Below are 19,207 nucleotides of genomic sequence, written 5' to 3'. Positions count from 1 at the left end.
AGCATGACAAGTGACAAAAACAAGGATTTAGTATAGATCATTCGCCTACCGTTTTTGAAGAAGCCCTTAATATTCAGTGGAATACGGTTTGGGAAAGACCGGCCTGCAAAATAAGGTCTGGGTTGCTTAGTTTGACACTGAAAGCCCTTCATGAACTAGGCCCTCCTTGTCCCTGCAGCCCTATTTCTCATCACTGCTCACCCCACTTCCCCAACACCCTGTTCTCCAGCTATAATGAACTATTTGAAGTTTTGGGGAACTTCTATGGCAGGCCTCTGAGCCACCTTCTGCCTGGAATATATATCCCCCATTCCTGCTCCCTTAAACCCAGCAAATACTCATTCACCTTTAGGATTCAGGTCAAGTATCCCTTCCAAATAGTAATTGATCCTGGCCTCTAACTTCTTTCATAGCTCCTATAAAACACATTAGTACACTTATTTATTTTCTTGTATCCCTCAACTGTCTGCTCTATACATCAGGATTTATACCTCCTCATTTTTCTTTGTCTTTAGCACTTTTCTTAGTGCCTAGCTTCTTTCTTTTTTAAAAATTTAATTTAAATTATTATTATTATTTTATTATTTTGCCTACTGCTACAGATTTGGTCTTTTAGGTTATCTTTAGAATAATTTTTTCTCCAGATCTTTTTAGGATGTCCATGGCAATCTAATAGTATTTACATATCAACTTCTGAATTTAAAAGTTGAGTGTTCTAAGTAAAATTCTCACTCTCTGTCTCTTCAAATTGTCCTTTACCTCCTTTATTCCATAAAGGCTCTGTGCAATCTTCTTCTACACTTTTAACTGGTTATTATTTATATATGAGAAAACCATTGTTTTTATCCCTTGCTTAGCAGGCAACAGCCTCAGTGCGATCTTTTGTCAGTATTCTTATTTTTTCCTCTTAAGTTTTTCCAATAATACATTTATATAATTTCAAAATGATTATAAAGTTGTCTGCTCTCTTCCTTGTCTGTTTATTTGAAATAGTTTTCCATATAGTTGAGGATTCAGTCCTAGATACTTATGGCTAAGAATGATTCTGGGATCTTCCACTCTTCTGTCTCATCAAGACTGACCATTTGCTTGCTCTTTTCTTGCCACCGAAGGAAGGTGTCCATTTGTCCCAGGAAGGACAAACTCATGTCTTCAGCACTGCCGCAGGTCTATCTTTAGGCCATCAGCCTCCTCCCCTCCGCTCTCTTCCCTTCTCCTGCCTCTCCAAATGCTTTGATTTGTAGTTGGAAGTTCCTCTTGTCCACTTGCCTCTTCCCCCTCATTTCCCAAGTTCCCACAGGAACCTGGGAATAGGTTGTGCCCAGAGGTTAGAACGGAAACTGCAGCAAGATAACTCTGAGGGGACAATGCCCAGTTGACGTCATTTCAACTACTTTGCTTCAGCTAGAGGTGTTTTTTTTTTAATCTTCCATTTTTCTTCAGGTTACTCTTCTACTCCACCCTGTCTAGTGTCTGTCAACTTGTATTTGAAAGTTCCCTGGCATTGTCTTGTTGGTTTATTGTTTCCTTATATTCTCATTCAATATCCATAATTCCAAGTGGTGACTTAGAAATGTGTCCTTGGTAGAGCTGCTTTCTTCTGAAGCAGAAGCATCTCATTGGGGATGTAATAACTTCCTCTTATCATTGCACATTTAATTTCCATGCTGAGACCAGGTAGTATAGCGATTATATAGCCATAATCCCCAGGGAAATACACAAATGTGTTAAGTAAGTTGTCATCAATTGTTAAAAAAAAAAAAAAAAAAAAAAAAACCTTTGCAAGCCCTGGTTACTGCTCTTTAATTATTAGTTTCACTCAAGAGGAAGATAAAGGGAAACTATCATTTATTAAGTTCCTACTATGTGGCAGTATGCTAAGGTCATTTACACATATTATTTTGCTCAGCTTTCCCTAGTTTGTCTCCCGAGATAAACTATTTGTCCTATTTTCTAGTGTGAAAACTAAGGCTCAGCATTTATTTATTTATTTATTTATTTATTTATTTATTTATTTGAGAGAGTCTCACTCTGTTGCCCAGACTGAAGTGCAGTGGTGCGATCTCAGCTCACTGCAACCTCCGCCTCCTGGGTTCAAGTGATTCTCCTGCCTCAGCCTCCTGAGTAGCTGCGACTATAGGCACACGCCACCACACCTGAATAATTTTTGTATTTTCAGTACAGATGAGATTTCACTATGTTGGCCGGACTGGTCTCAAAGTCCTGACCTCAGGTGATCCGCCCACCTCAGCCCGGCAAAGTGCTGGGATTACAGGTGTGAGCCACTGCGCCTAGCCAGGCTCATCATTTAAATAACTGGCTTGAGGTCATCTTCAGATTGCTCTATCTACAACATGCCACCCAAGGTCTAGATAGTCCCAGTTCGTAGAAATGTAGTGTGTGTCACCTGGGGTTATAGTGCATGTGAGTGGGGAGTCACGTAATGTCTGTTCTCTTTGTCTCCTTTCTCCAGCTATACCTGCAGGCCCGCTTCACTTGGCGAGGAGCCCGCCTGCTCCGGCCCCTCCTGCAGTTCACCTTGATCATGATGGCCTTCTACACGGGACTGTCCCGCGTGTCAGACCACAAGCACCATCCCAGTGATGTGCTGGCAGGATTTGCTCAAGGAGCCCTGGTGGCTTGCTGCATAGTAAGTAGCAATTTGTCCTCAGTATGCAAGGGGAGCCCTGGACTGTTGCTTGTTAAATGTTTCCAGCTCAATGACTAAAGCTAGAGAGCCCTCGTTCCTGTTCCCTGCTTGGGGTCACCTGGCCTTAGGCCTTAGGACTCCTTCAGTAAAATGAGAATAATTCCTGCTTCTTCCCAGCCTGCGAGTTTTGATCCGATAGGGTCTGTAAATCTTCTCTGTAAATACAGAGGGTTTGGACTCATAGAATGGAACTGGAAGAGAGCTGAGATATTATCCAACTTGCTCATGTTATAGATGAGGAAATTTAGGGAAGAAACTTACCCAAGGTCATGTGTCAGCAGGTCATGCTTAGTGTCATGCTAAGTCTGTTGACCTAGTAGTAGCAAGATGTAAGTCTCCTGACTCGAGTGTTCACATGCTGTTTTGGTGGACACTGAGTATGCAATGGGACTTCTCGGCTTCTTGGAAAATGCCTCCTCTTCCCTCTGTGACCTTGGGAGTGACTCAGACAGATGCTAAACTCAGCGTTCATTGGAGAAGAGGAGGTTTTCTGAAGGCTGAGCCCTCCCTCAGGCTGATGGCCTTGTACATCGAGTCACAGACTTCCTAGGGATAACTTGGGATGGACCACATACTGATTTGCCCCAAATGAAATACTTCATCTCTGACTCCCGGTGAAGGTGGGAGAAGGCATTGCACTTCTTTGAACCTCCATCTGTAGACGCTGCTTTTCCTGCCTGCTAAGAGTTTTGAGGGGCTTGTTCAGCAAACATGACTGAGCACCTACTTTGATATTGTGACTTCCTGGGCCCTGCTGAGGGGAGCTCACCCCAGCCCAGCAGGAATCCCAGAATACAATAATGGCTGGATATTTAAGCACCACACATGTAGGTTGTATTGTTGTTAGTATTATCCTTGCTCATTCACAGTAAGAATTATGAACAATAGAGAGATCTCAACCAGCTTCTTATCCTTTCCTGGTTTGTGAGCCTGGCTGCAGGCTCATGTCTCTATGCAGCCTCTCCCCAGCTCCTCTGTAACAGCACTAAACACTCTGGATTGAAATTGTGATGGGTGTCTTCCTTTAGGCTGTGAGTTCTTGGGGGCAGGGACCATTTGTAACATATATGTTACTCTCCCTGTCTTATCAAGGCCTCTCAGGGATTCTAGCTCAGACTAAGCAAATGTGTGCTTAACAAGCAAAAAGCCAGAATCAACGAGTGGATCTAACCTTTTTTGAGAACACTGTAGGGAGTATTCTCTTGAAGGTATAGGGATGAATAAGGCTCAGCCCTCCCAAGGAAATCCCATTCTTGCTCCTCTCACAGGCCAAGCACAGGAGCTCGGTGCCATGGGGGCCTGTCATAGTGACATGGGCAGGGGGCTTCAGCAGGCAGGGAAGCACGTGAATCCATTGCACGGGTCAAGAAGAGGGAGAAGGAGTTGCAGCAATCAGAGTGGGTGCCACGAAGAAAGCAGTGTGTGAACTGCCTGCAGCCTTTGACATGGGAATCCCAGCCTACGGGACTGGCTGTTTTAATGGCTTTCTCCCTTGCTTTATTTTTCTTTTTTCTTTGTAAAAGTAAAGGCCAAAAGGGAGAGAAACTAGGGGAGCAAACCGTTAATGAGAGCAGCTGTCACTGACCCGCTTGTTCTCTAGTGCCTGGCCCTTTAATGTGAGGTGACAGTGGGGGATGGGCATTTGCACTGAAGGGTAACCCTTTACTGACTGTGCCCTCCTGAGCTTTGCTCTCAGCAGGAGGACAGCCTGCGGGGGCCTGCTGTTGTGGTTCCTTCTTGGCGCCACTGCCCTAATTGGACTCCTCTGCACCCCCAATTAAAAAAATTAAAAGGTTGGGGGATCCTTACTAGCCTTCCTCTCTTTTATATCCTAAAACATGGGCCATAAGCAATTAGACAGAGTGTTCGGGAGGACTGTGGCTTATTTTCAAGAAGTGAAATGAGGGTTCTGACTTGTGTCCTGTTTGGCTCTTGCTGACTGTAGCACAGTATAGGAATTTGATTCTAATGTTTACAAAGACCTACTCTCTGCTGGTGCCATTCTGATACTTTACACATTGTCTTTTTTTTTTTTTTTTTTGAGTCTCGCTCTGTCACCCAGGCTGGAGTGCAATGGTGCGATCTCGGCTCACTGCAAACTTCGCCTCCCAGGTTGAAGTGATTCTTCCACCTCAGCCTCCCGAGTAGCTGGGATTACAGGCATCCACCATCATGCCCAGCTAATTTTTGTATTTTTGTACAGACAGGGTTTCACCATAGTGGCCAGGCTGGTCTTGAATTCCTGACCTCAGGTGATCCGCCTGCCTCAGCCTCCCAAAGTGCTGGGATTACAGGCGTGAGCCACTGTGCCTGGCTGCCTATTGTCTTATTTTAGCCACATTAAGCCGTTGTACTGCAGCCATTTTACAGAGGTAACTAGGCCCAGAGAGGTAACTTAAGTCATCCAGGGTCAGAGAGCTAATAGACAGCTGCACCACGATTCTCTTGGACTCAAAGCTATGCCCTCTGCACTCTGCAAGGAGAGGAGGGGGTCCCTGAAGCTGAAGGCCCTGCAGTTAACCCGAAACAAAAGCTGCATAGTTAGCTGCTTAAAGAATATCATTTAATTGTGTCACAGAGTCCTTCCTAACCCTTTGGGTGGATCCAGTTATTGCTTTGAGTTTGAAAGCCTGATTTACAATGTAAAGATGGTTTGGAAAGGGGTGATAAATATCTTTCCCTGCCTTTCGCCCACTCATCTGTGAACATGCAAGAACAGGGACTCAATCTTACTTATCATTTTTCTCCAAATGCCTGACACCCAGCCTTGTGCTCAGTGGGACCTCATGGTCCAGAATGGCTTGGAATCGCAGCACTGAGAGATTCATTTCACTGAAGCCATCTGAGAGGCCCATTCAGGAAGTGCCTGGAAGCTGTGGCTACTCAGAATAAAAGTTTGGGAATGTTCAGCTGGGAGAAAAGAAGGTAGTGTCTTTTCCAGTCATAAGCTCCCAGGATTCTGTTGTCCTGGGTTTGATTGTGAGGGAGACAGAAGCAAAGCTCAGGACCCTGGATTGAGCAGAGATGGGTAGATCTGTGGGGAGGTGTGGGGAACCAGACACCACATGATGAAGACACCAGGTACCCGGGAGAGGGAACTGTGAGGAGGATCATGGGCATCTGCCTCATGGGTTTTGCAACTTTATCAGGGTTATGCAATGTAGCTGTCACGTGCCAGGCAGGAGTCTGTGACCTCTGCTCTGCTTGTGCCACATTACAGAACTTTTCCCCACGAATCAGGGCCGCTGTCTCAGTGAATCCCAGGAAGGACCAAGTTCTCTTCTTACTGACGACTATGGCTGTACTGAATGGTGTTTGAAACACAGAGACATCACCTGAGGTTAGAAGGATCATAAAAAAGCAGCACGTATGGCACAAAAGCCACCGCTTGAGGTGCCAAGAAACACAGAATCCATTTTCCAGTCTGCCAGATAACCTCCTGAGCCGAGCCTCTACGGACTCCCTGTTAACTGAGATGTAATCTTCGCCACATTTGCCAAGAGCCCAAGCACTTAGAAGGTAGCAAAACTGGAGTTGACCCCAGACAGTCTGACACAGAGCTGGCACTCCAAGACTCAGACTTTGGCAGGCCTCCTCTCATCTCTCTACCCCTTTACCTCCTGGCATGTCAAACATTTCAATATTTTCCAACACCCAAGTTTCTATATTAGATAGCTGTTCCCTTTGATGGAACACAGTTCCAGTTTCACTTCATCTCGGATGAAGCCTTCTGTGTTAGTTGCCTCTGGCTGCTGTAACAAATTACCTCACATTTAGTGGCTTAAAAGAATGCAAGTTTATTTTCTTACAGTTCTGGAAGCTGGGAGTTGGAAAAGGGTCTCACTGAGCTAAAATCAAGGTGTTGGCAGGGCTGTGTTCCATCTAGAGGATCTAAGGGGAGATCTGTTGCCTTGCTTTTTCTAGCTTTCTAGAGTTACCTGCGTTCCTTGGCTTATGGCCCTGTTCTCCACTTTCAAAGCTAGCAGCATAGAATCTTCACTTCTCCCTCTCTCTCTCTCTCTCACATGCATATACTTTCTCTGGCCTTTGCCTCCATTTGTCACACCTTCTTCTGTGACTTTTGTCCTTTTGCCTCCCTCTTTTACAGATGCTGGGACCACCTTGATAACCCAGGATGATCTCTCCATCTCAAGATCTTAGCTGAATCTCATTTTATCATGTAGCATCATTAATTGCTTCTGGGACTTAGGATGTGGGCATCTTTGGGGGACATCGTTCAGCTTTCCACAACTTCCCCAGTCCCTGAAGACAGTATTGTCTCACTTCCTTCCAGTCCCCCATGGCCCTTTGCGCTTTCTTCCTGCCATGGCTTTAGGCCTGATCTATTCACTGCCTGCTCATATGTGTGTCTCCTCAGCTAGATTGTGGGTGCCTTAATAGCAGAATCCGTGGCTTAACCTTCTGATTATTTATTCTCAGTGCCTAGTATAGTAGCTGACACAATAGGTGCTTCATCAGCGTTGGATAAATGGTGAATGATGTATTAGCTGGTGGCTTCAGGCCAGACACTTCTCTTCTGGGCCTAGTTTCCTTACCTGTGAATTGAAGCTGGAGGCCTTGTAGCTCCATGACCTCTGTGCACAGGCATTCTGTGGCACAGCTGACTTTGTAGTAACTGAAGTACCGTGCGTTACCCTAGAATGTTGGTTCCATAACTGCAGAGCCTTGGGCAACAGGCATGACAGCCAAGAACTTTTACCTGGGTCTGTTGAGGGTAGATCCTGTCACAGCAGGCAGACTTGTCTAGACAAAAATCACATGTCAAATGGAAGTCTGGTTTCCTCCTCCATTGCTTACTAATTGAATGCTTTCCAGAAAGGGAAGACAATGGAAGCCAGCACAGACGGAAGACCTATACGGTGTCATGGACTCAACACAAAGACACAAGCACTTAGGGTCAGATAGGCCTGCCTGCACACCTTCAGAGATCTGTACAGGGGTACACAGGACAAAGGAGAGAGCCACAGCCCAGATAGACCACGAGGTGCATGGGCAGACCCGTTCGTACCCAGACAGACAGACGTCCATTCTGTCTGTCTTGCCAGAACTCAGAACGACAAATTAAAAAAAAAAAACAACACAGGCTCATATTGACTCTCCCAGCCCCCCTCCCGCCTACACACTCACTAAGTCACCCTACCAAGGATGTGAACTTTACAGCTGGACTCACCCAGGGACTAGGACGAAGGAAGAGACATCGGTTCATTTCCTGTCTGGTGACAACTTGCATATCTGGTCACCTCCTCCCTGACCCTCTAACAGATGGCAAATTAGGGGCCCCTGGGAGGGGTCAGGGGAGGGCCCGGCTGCCATTGCTGTGGGTTCAGCAGAGGAAGCAGCTGCTCGTGGATTGCATAAATACACAGCAGAGGCTTTCCTGGTTTTCCTCTTCCCGGGGGTGTGGCTCCGCTCGCCGTTGCTCTTTTGTGTGCTGCTATCTTCCTCCAGATGTAGGGAAGGGCAAGGGCATTCTTTGTCTCTTCCCCAGTGAGGTGACCTTGGGAAAAGGCACCAGCAAGAATGCCAGTGTGAAGAAGAGTTCAGCGATGACAACCCCTGCAAAAGGAAACTGCAGTGCAGGGAGAGGCCAGGACACACCCAAGGACACACAGTAGCAGAGTAGGAACCAAATCCCCAGTTTCTTGATTCCATCTAAAGGGCTAAACAGTAAATTCCAAGCATGCCTGGCCATGAATTTGCAAGGCCTCTTCCTTCTCTAATAGGAGAGAGTCCCATCTATTCCCTTCTGACTTACTCCATTGCTGCCTGGGCACAGGGGAATGGATAAAATGAGCTCCCAAACCTCTTCTGGCCCTGCAGAAGTCTAGCTCTTTGCCCAGTAATGTGACCTTGAGTTAATGTGACCTTGCCACTGCTGGCCCCTACTCTTAGGCAGGTAGAAACATGGATGTGGGAGAGAGAAGGAAGCAAAGGAGTAAACTTTGGCCGCTAATAGATAATGACAGTATCTTTGTAGTGCTCTACAACTGGTCAAAATACAGTTGACCTTGAACAACATGGGGACTAGAGGTTCTGACCTCCAGCACAATAAAAAGTCCAAATAGAACTTTTGACTCCCTCAACACTTAAAGCTACTAATAGCCTACTGTTGACTGGAAGCCTTGCTGATAACATAAACAGTCAATTAACACATATTTCTTATGTTTTATGTATTATGTACAGTATTCTTACAATAAAGTAAGCTAGAGAAAAGAAGATGTTATCAAGAAAATTATAAGGAAGAGGAAATATATTTACTGTACATTAGGTGGAAGTGATCACCATAAAAGTCTTCATGCTGGTTGTTTCCATGTTGAGTAGGCTCATGAGGAGGAAGAAGAGGAGGGGTTGGTCTTGCTGTCTCAGGGTTGGCAGAAGCAGAAGAAAATTTGCATATAAGTGGACCCATGCAGTTCAAGCCCATGTTATTCAAGGATCAACTTTACTTCTAAAACTTCCTTTCTTGGTTCCCTGCTAAGATGGATGGGCTGACGAAGCAGAGGCTCAGAGAGGGAAGTTATATTCCTGCCACTTGCTAGGTAAGCTGTCAGGATAAGTCACTTCACCTCTCAGCCACCTTTTCCAATCCCATGAGGTGGGGATGATAATACCTAACATGATTTTTGGATTGAGGATTTAGAGAATTAAAGATGCATCATGCTTGGCACATGCAACGTTGATAGTGAATTGTACATTAAGTACTATGCTTTGTTTAAAGATTCAGAGCTAAAAGGAGTTGGTCCTTAAAGAGCTTATCTAGTGCAGTAGCTTTCCAAGACTTGACCACCATCTATAATAAGAAATACACTTTATATCATAACCCAATAGAGTCACCCACACATAACTAAAACAAATATGTCACAAAATAAGACTTGCCCTTACTGTGTGAGACATTCTAATATTTTCTATTAACCTTCAAAAATGCTGGTGGTGACTACCTAGTTAGTTGATTTTGTAGCTTGCTAATGGCTTGAGAATGATCTAGTAGGAACAGACATGTAAACAGAGAAGTATAATAGAAGGGCACAGCTGCTGGGATGGGATACACTACTGAGGACAGTGCGGTTACAAGAGAAGAGGTGATTAATTCTTCTTGAGGGTGTTGTAAGACTAGAAACAATTTTTAGAGTAGGTAATTCTTTAAAAATGAATGGCCATTTGCTGTAAGATACAAAAAATAAGGAAGGGAATTCCACGCAGAAGGAATAGCACAAAGACATGGAGATGGGTGAGAACATGATGTGTTTTGTGACCCTAGAAATGCAGAACAACGGAATTTGTGGGATAATGGGGAGAGGTGACCTCAATGAATAGTAGCCTGCTTCTCCCTTTCGGCTTCAAAATTGGATGGTTTCTGGGAATGGGGTCCCCTGCCTTTGTCGAACCTTGGTCATCTTTGGGTACTATGTTCCTAAGCTCTAGCTCCTACTGCATTTAGCGCCCCATAGACAGAGCTGTCAGTCCCCTGGGTCCTCCTTACCAGACACCCTCCCTAATAGCCTATGAATATTTTCCTGGAAGGCTCCTTGGCACAGATTCCTGCTCTCCATCAGTATTGCCCACAACTTTCTTTAAAGGGATGGGGAGAGGGCCGGGGGCGGGTCTTGCTATGTTACCCAGGCTGGCCTTAAACTCTTGGGCTCAAGCCATCCTCCCACCTCAACTTCCTGACTAGCTGGGACCGCAGGCACACAGCAGCATGCTCTGCAAAATTGCTCTCAACTTTCTTTGCTTCTCTAAACCCTCTTTGTTCATTTTGTGGGACTAATTTCCTTCACATTCCTCAATAGCAGTGATGATTTGAATAGTCCTTCATAAGGCTGGATGTGCGGTGGCTTATGCCTATAATCCCAGTGCTTTAGGAGGCTGAGGTGGGTGGATCACTTGAGTTCAGGAGTTCAAGACCCGGCCGGCCAACATCCCGTCTCTACCAAAAACATACAAAAATTGGCTAGGTGCGGTGGTACACACCTGTAATCCCAGCTACTCGGAGGCTGAGGCACAAGAATGCTTGGACTGGGGAGGTGGAGGTTCCAGTGAGTGGAGATGGTGCCGCATTCCAGCCTGAGCGACAGAGCGAGACTCTGTCTCAAAATAAATAAATAGATGAATGAATGAATAGTTCTTCAAAGTGTTTTCACATATATTTCATGTAAGCCTTACAGGAACCATAGGTAGGTGAATTTTTTTTTTTTTTTTTTCGAGACAGAGTTTCACTCTTGTTGCCCAGGCTGGAGTGCAATGGCGTGATCTCAGCTTACCACAAGCTCCATCTCCCAGGTTCAAGTGATTCTCCTGCCTCAGCCTCCCAAGTAGCTGGGATTATAAACATGCGCCACCACAACCGGCTAATGTTTGTATTTTTAGTAGAGACGGGGTTTCTCCATGTTGGTCAAGCTGGTCTCAAACTCCCAACCTCAGGTGATCCACCCACCTCGGCCTCCCAAAGTGCTGGGATTACAGGTGTGAGCCACCGCGCCCGGCTGGTGGATTTTAAAAATAACATTTGCACACAAATACAGGGCAGACCCATCATCTGCAACTGTAAAACCTTTTCATCTTGTATAAATTCAAGACAAGTGTGACAGCTTGGATCACACACCAGTAGAAATTTTGGGACTATATTCTGCTGTCTGATTTCCAGTGTCACACTCTTTTCCATCTCATCATTTTCCCTCTCAGATATACTAGAAAGTCACTCAACAGAAATGCTCACAAATTCCCAGGGCCAAAAGCCACTGAAAGCCCTTTATTGTGGTCAAAAAATAATGATTGCAGTTGGATAATCCCATCTAGTTAAAAAACAAGGCTGCCAAAGATGGCTTTTCTTTAGATAGCACTTACTGTACTTAGGGCATGAGGGTGAGCCAGGTCCCAAGGCTTTCTCCTCCAAAGAGAGTTATTCCTTCCTTAATCCATGAGATTGTTCAGTGTGGTAGACCAGAAAGCTAAAAGGAAATCCCAGGGCCAGAGCACAGAGGAATACATGCATCATGTATTCCTATGGCCTAATGCTAAGATGGAAGGTTATTAAAAGTTCAATATGGGTACCAAAGAGAGAAGAGTCGTTCAAAGAAGATAATTGTGTGCTCAATGTAGATTGTCTAAGACACACAGCCATGCAATGGCGGGTCTGGGATTTGAGCCCATCTGTTAATCTCCACAGACTGTCCACTGATGGCTCTCTTAACTGTTGTCTGCATAACAAATAACTGTAGTGTTTGCTAAAATGCAGATTCCAAACAACACTCTCAGTAGGTGTTAGATGGACCCAGGAATCTGCTATTTCAGGAAGCTCCTAGGTGATTCTGAAACAGATGGTTTGAGGACAACACTTTAGGAAATACCAGAATAGATGACGCTCAGTTTTCTTGAGGTTCTAAGACTCAAAAAATCTTTTTCTTTTATAGTTATCTACCTTTTGCCAGCATTTCAGATCAATGTGTTATGTAAGGATGGGATTCCTGTTTTCAAGGAGTTCACTTACACTCAGGGACTCTAGGAACATTTAAAGGATAATTTTATTGTTATAATCTGCCCTTAACAAAATTAACAAAATGATCCTCAAAATTTGCTGATTCGGCCATTCCTAGCAATGAAAGGAGGAAGCTGGCTACCTACCAGACTTCTTGTTTCTGGTGTACTTGGTTCTTGGTGACCTCTAGGCAGGCAACAACCCAGCAGGGCTGGACTGTTTGTGCTTCCTGGGAGGTTAACATTTCCAGAGTGTGAATGCTGGTATGAGCCATCGGAAGCATCTTCCTCTTTGAGTGTGCCAACTCTTGGCCAAAGATAGCCCTAGAAACTGTAAGAACTTTGAGAGCAGATTCTGTTTGTCCTATAGAAAACTCTCATCAGCATATTGCCTCTACGTCCAGCTAGAATGTGTCAGATTTCACATGTTCGTTCACAGTCTCAACCACTCTTTTTTCCCCCCTCTCTCTCTCTTTTTTCTTTTTCTAGTTTGTTTTTTCTTATCTCCTCATCACAGTGAATGGGGTTCTTACAGCTTAGCGTTGTCTTGTGTGTACTCTTGCTCTTGAAGGAAGGAGCTACATTGTCCACAGTGCTTGGGTAAATTAGATCATCTTCCACCCTGGGATCACGGAACAGTTGACTCCTTTTGACTCAGGAGGAGGTCAGAATCACTTCCCCACAGATAAATCCATAGAAACAGAAAGCAGATTGATGGTTACCAGGGGCTGGGGAGAAGAGGGAACGGGACATGGCTGCTGAAAGTTTATGGAGTTTTATTTTGGGGCCATGAAATGTCTTGGAATTAGATAAAAGTGATGGTGGTACAACACTCTACAGTACCAAATACCACTGGGGTGGCGGGGGAATCACTCCCCCGAGACAACATCACAGGCAGAGGAAAGCAAGTTGTATATATATTTCTTTCCTAGCATAGTTACCGAAATTTTAAGTTTTTATGGGAATAAGTGCAAAGATTTCTAGAGTTGAAAACAGAACTAGGAAGAAAAATATTGCCTCCCTCGCACACATACCCACCCCAAACATATCACCTCTACCAGCTGCAGTCCTATCCTCAACGTTTCAAAATCCATCTCTTCTTCGTTGTCTTTACTGCATAGGTGTTGTTCAGGACTCATCCTCTCCTAGACTCTTTAATCCCTGCCTCCAGGCTCACTACATACTTTCTGACTCCATCTCCATTTTAGTTACCATCGTGATTTTTTTTTTTTTTTTTTTGGTCTGAGACAGAGAGTCTCCCTCTCTCGCCCGGGCTGGAGTGCAATGGCATCATCTTGGCTCACTGAAACCTCCACCTCCCAGGTTCAAGTGATTCTTCCACTTCAGCCTCCTGAGTAGCTGGCATTATAGGCACCCGCCATCATAGCCACCTAATTTTTGTACTTTTTTAGAGGGGGATTTTCACCGAGTTGGCCAGGCTGGTCTCGAACTCCTGACCTCAAGTGATCCACCTGCCTCAGCCTCCCAAAGTGCTGGGATTATAGGCTTGAGCCACCATGCCCGACCTCCAACATGATCTTAATGCAGGTCTTTCCAATGTGTTGCTACCCCACTTTTGCCTTGACAATGATTCCTAGAGCTAAAACAATGAGATCTGAACTGCTTAACATGTCCCAGGAGGCTTTTCAATATCTAGTCCTCTCCTCTCCAGCCTCTTTGACTGCTCCACGTTAGATATACTGAGGTTCCTGCAGCTCCCAGATGTGCTGTACTCCCTTTCTCCTGTGCCTTTGCACACACTATTCCCTTTGCCTGAAACAACATCCTAGCATTCACTGCCTGGTTAACTCCTCCTTATCCTTCAAAGCCGAGATCAAATAGACATCCTTTAGGAGAAGCCTTCTAAGGCCTGCTTCCCACTCCCCTTCAGTCTGGGTTAAATGCCACATTCTCTGTGCTTCCTCAACACCCTGGCTTCCCTCCATCATAATCCTTAATATGTTGTATTGTGGTCATCTGTTTACCTGGCTCTCTAACTCACTGGCCTACAAACTCCCAGAGGGTAAAAGACTGTCTTAATGTATATTCATCTTCATATTTTTGGAGTTTAACACATAGCAGGAATCCAATAAGTATTTATTGATTGCATTCGTTCATTTTCCAAAAAAAAAGTAATGTTTCAAATTCAAAGCATTGGAGAAACGGAATTGAAAACAAATGTTCGGCACATTGTAACTTAGATCTCTTCTTGGTGCTTAGGGTATAGTTTTTCTTGTTTGCTGGAAATGTATTTATTGTCGAATGTGTCCTTTCGCACAGCAGAGATCTGTGGAGTAGGATTGTGGGCTGGGAGTGGGTTTATCCCATAGACCTAAGACAGCTACTTAATTTGTGTAGACCCTTCCCAGCCTGGGCCTCTGGGTTTTCTTTCTAGGTGGAGATCATCTTCTGTAGGAAATGGAACTGCTCCAAGCCAAGAAGCTTTTACTTTTGCTAGGTCTTTTTGTGTTCTGCTGTTCAAATATTAGGAAGACTGAACCCTGTTTCAGTCTTGACAGTATTATGTTTCATGATCCCAAAAAAAGTGTTTGTGTAACCTCAAGTCATGCTGAAAGTGAAATACAGCTTAAAGTGGGATTCTGCTGGACCTCACTCAACTTTTCACCTCGCCGCTTGGCTCCGAGCGGGCAGTATTTGAGTATGTGGTTCCCCCTCAAGTCTGTAGGAGTTATATTGTCAATAAGGTCCAAAGCCAGAGTGCTTGCTTTCTATTAAGTAAAGAGAATTTTTGAAATTCAATGACAAACCTTTATTAAGCCCTTATTGTGTACAAGGCTCAAAGCTAAGTGCTTTGGGTGATTCAGGGTGATTAGGGATAGGATTCCATCTTCAAGAAGCCTCTCATCTAGGAAGAAAGGCCGATAAGCAAAGTTTTGGACACATAGGAGAGCATGGCTTTCTCTGGGTCCAGTAATTACTTTGGTATCCAGATCATTAGAGAATGGAACACCTTCTATTGAACTATGCAACAGTCACAGGTTTAGATCTTCGCAAGTTATTATTGCCTTTAATCTTCATATGATTCCTATCTTGCAGTTAGGAAATGGAAACCCTAAGATGTAGTGACTATGAGCTCAGAAAATTAGATTGGGAGATAAGCCAGTAGATTGAGGTGGTAGATTGTTCAAGATCTTGAAGGGGAAGGTGTTTGCTGGGGATGGGGGAGCTGTCCCCAGCTATATTTGCCCTTGGCAGATGGGATGGATTCTGGGAGAAAGAGCTCTAAGAAATTAGACCTGTATGACTTATTTTCATGAATTTAGCTGCTAAGCTGGGATAAGTGAAGTTAAAAGTAGTGATGGGCCAGGCGCAGTGGCTCACGCCTTTAATCTCAGTACTTTGGAAGGCCAAGGCAGGCAGATCACGAGGTCAGGAGTTCAAGACCAGCCTGGCCAGCATGGTGAAACCCTGTCTCTACTAAAAATATAAAAATTAGCCAGGCACAGTGGCACGTGCCTGTAATCCCAGCTACTCGGGAGCTGAGACAGGAGAATCACTTGAACCTGGGTGGCAGAGGTTGCAGTGAGCCGAGATCGTGCCACTGCACTCCAGCCTGGGTGACAGAGTGAGACTCCATCTAAAAATAATAATAATAATAATAATAAAAGAAAGTAGTGATGGAGAGATTGATCAAAACCTCTTCCTCTGAGACAAATTGAAGGATAAAGGGGAGGATAATTTTGAGCTACAGATGAGGACATTGTTGTTTGCACCTCTCAGATGATAACATCATTTTAGTACAAAAAGAAGTAAGGCCACTGGGGGAGATCAGGGAAAATGTGGGGCTGGGGCTGGAGTAGAGAAGAGTTGAAAAGTTTAATTATCTTCACATTGAACTTTAATCGAGTCTGTTTCCTCATACTGGGGACACTTGAAAACCGTTTCCCAAACCAACTACAAAGAATTTTCTGGCAGGGGAGCCTAAAGCCTACTGGCAGGTTGTGCACAGATCTTTTTTCTCCTGATCCCCAAGTTTGACTCTGACTAGGAGACAAATCTTTTGGTACCATGGTTTTCACTGTTCAAACCTCCTGACAAAAGAAAGGGAGAAAAGACTGAATTTTTTTCCCTTGCAAAGTGGTACATCCAATAGCACTCAAACTGTGAATGTATTACGATGTTATACTTCTTGGCTAATATTTCATTTTCTTGTAGTAGCATAGAAGTAGCCTAGCTTTATTTTTTTTAACAACAAAATAATACTTATTAAATGTTTTGGTAGGTAATATATGTAATGGGTACAAAATTCAAAAGGTACAACAGGTTTTACAGTGACCAGTAAACATCTGTTTCACCTTTGCCTTCTAGCTACCCAGTTCCCTTCTCTTGAGGTAACCAGCATCACCAGCTTCTTGCTGTGATTTTTATAGCATTTTCTTGATTGCTGTGTTGCTACAGAAGGGACATTGTGAAAATGAGTTTAACAAATAATGCAAGTCCCTACTGTGGCCAGGCCCTGGATTGCTAGAGCCTTAGTTTTGGTAAAATCTTATTAAGAACTTTGTTTTCTTGCCTATAATGTGGCCAGAGTGAAGCCATAGTGCTGTCATTAGTAGTGAGCACATTACCATCTGCAGGACAAAGACCCATCAATTCAGAAAGCTGTTGGATATAGGAACTCTGATAGTGTTTTACTTGCTATTTTGAAACCCAGCCATGTGTTTCCTATTAAATTACATGACTGATAGCTGCCGCTTATGGTTACTTAGTAAAAACTCCTGTTGCTAAATGGCTCAAATGGATGTCTGTGTATTTATTTTGCCATCTAATACAAAGCATAAATTTTTCTTACTGCAGTAGCTCATCAAGCCCTTGGATCTTTCATCATAAGTTCATTGAGGCAGGAACTATGCCTGTGCCATCCTCACACCTTTGCAAGTGGCATTCAATAAATGTTTCTCAGGTATTATAAGAAAGACTCAGTGAGGTCACATTCCCAGGAGGAAAAAGGACGCTGGGAATAAGTGATAGGAGATTTTTCATTAACCTTTCCTCCAGGTTAGTTGCCAACTTTCTCAGCAACAAGAACCCGGTTTCTTGACCCCCATCAAATGGTTGATATCAGTAGGTTTTCAGGAAAAATAGTCACCACTGCCTGACTTCAGCTCTTGCTGATAGGAGTTCATGTTGGCTGATCTTTTCTGGTTACACCCTGGATTCCTTTGTGAGGAAAGGGAAAGTAGTGTGAATTAATGACTCTAACTAATTATGACCTGCTTCCTTTGTTTAGGAACTTATCTTTCATTGCTATTCGTTTGCCTTGAGAAATAAGGAAGTGTGGGTTGCAGATACGGGCACTGGACTGAGAGTCCTTAGAAGTGGATTCTACTGAATTGGTGTTGTGCAACCTGGAGCATGTCACTGCCTTTTCCTGGGCCTCAGTTTCCCTATCTGTACAATAAGCCTTGACGATATGATCCCTATCACCCTTCCCTATTCAAAGAGTTATGATTTGGGGCCCCTTTTCCTGCAGTCTGTGCTCCTCTGACCTTCCTTTACCCTGTGTACCCAGACCCCGGATATCAGTTACTGACTTCCATCTCTGATTTGTGCTTCTAGGTTTTCTTCGTGTCTGACCTCTTCAAGACTAAGACGACGCTCTCCCTGCCTGCCCCTGCTATCCGGAAGGAAATCCTTTCACCTGTGGACATTATTGACAGGAACAATCACCACAACATGGTGTAGGTGCCACCCACCTCCTGAGCTGTTTCTGTAAAATGACTGCTGACAGCAAGTTCTTGCTGCTCTCCAATCTCATCAGACAGTAGAATGTAGGGAAAAACTTTTGCCCGACTGATTTTTTAAAAGGAAAAAAAAAAAGTTTTACTTTGTGGCCTTCCAAAATAGGTAGTGTTCGCCTATGTGGAAACAACAGCAAACTAACACCAAGTGCCAGAGTCCTGGATGTGCAATTGGTTTAAGTGTTCATGTTCTAGTGAACACGGCTTGTTCAGGAACAAACACTAAAATGATTTGAGTAGAGGCTGCTGGTCACCTTTTGTGACCTGAGGAATCCCAGGCCTGTGAGAAAAGCAAAAATTCACATTGTAGCACACGATGCCAGACATAGCACTGAATCAAGAAAATAGCCATTGCAGAGCTGCCCTCTTGAGTCTTTCTGTCCATCCCATTCTATTCTGTACTGTGACTTTAGTTCAGGAAGTTTTGCTTTGTGTTTTAAATAGAAGGAAAGAGCAAGTTTGCTCAGTCAAGTGATCAGATCCCGAATCCAGATTCCCAGTGCTAAGGCCTTACCACCTCCCCTGCCCATAGGCCAACAACCATAGTTCCTCACATTAGTGATTAGCAGACTCTTTGTGGACGAGTGAATTTCACAAATAGCACAATTTCAGAAGAAATCGAGGGCACAGGCCCTCACTTTTCTTCTTTTGACGCACCATCCTGTGATGTTGAAATGTCAATTGCAGGATGCTGATGTTGTGCACGTCAATCACCGGGCACTTGCACACTCTTAGAAACAGTTCGACTTCGGTTACTGCCTTCTCCCTTGAAATCCTTGCTGCGTGCCCACCAGGATTTCCTGTGAGGGCCCGGGATGAGCAAGGCATGGTCTGCCACCAGCTGATGGAAAGCAGCCTTCTGTACAACAGATGGGAGAGTGAAGGGGGCAGAATGAAAATCGAACCAACCTTTTAGCTGTTGCAAATCAGAAGGAGCCAGAGAAGCAGGCAGTCTCATGCCTGAGAGGTTACCCTTCAGGATGACAGAGCTGAGGGTCTTTGTAGGAGTTGCTCTTGCTGTGTAAAGCACTATTGTCTTGGGGTTGACCCCTAGGGCAGTTCTTGATAGGTTCTGCTGGGCAGAACATATGGGTTAAATCTCGGTAGAGAGTTTTCCTCATCCTCTATCCATAAGTGTCCTTCCATGCAAGGTCCTACTCTAGGTGATAGACAGGGACCCCTTCTACTGAACCTTTTGAGGAAAGGAGGAAGGAAGAAATGCGTTTAGATCTTGGATGCA

The 19,207-nt window shown here is 44.4% G+C and overlaps 1 protein-coding gene across 1 annotated transcript in view; it reads left to right on the top strand.

Annotated features, from left to right (window-relative positions):
• PLPP3 (phospholipid phosphatase 3) overlaps window positions 1-18,183 on the top strand; it is an 82,874-nt gene extending 64,691 nt beyond the window's left edge. Inside the window, exons 5-6 of the mRNA XM_021942027.2 lie at window positions 2,474-2,650; window positions 17,786-18,183. Coding sequence (XP_021797719.1) covers window positions 2,474-2,650; window positions 17,786-17,911 — 303 coding nt within the window. The 3' untranslated portion in view covers window positions 17,912-18,183. The remainder of the gene's footprint in view (window positions 1-2,473; window positions 2,651-17,785) is intronic.
• Window positions 18,184-19,207: the final 1,024 nt, after the last annotated feature.

Source organism: Papio anubis, chromosome 1 (assembly GCF_008728515.1).
Source record: "Papio anubis isolate 15944 chromosome 1, Panubis1.0, whole genome shotgun sequence".
Lineage (NCBI taxonomy): Eukaryota > Metazoa > Chordata > Mammalia > Primates > Cercopithecidae > Papio > Papio anubis.
The sequence above is the reverse complement of the archived record's forward strand: the minus strand, read 5'-3'. Positions and strand labels throughout refer to the sequence as shown.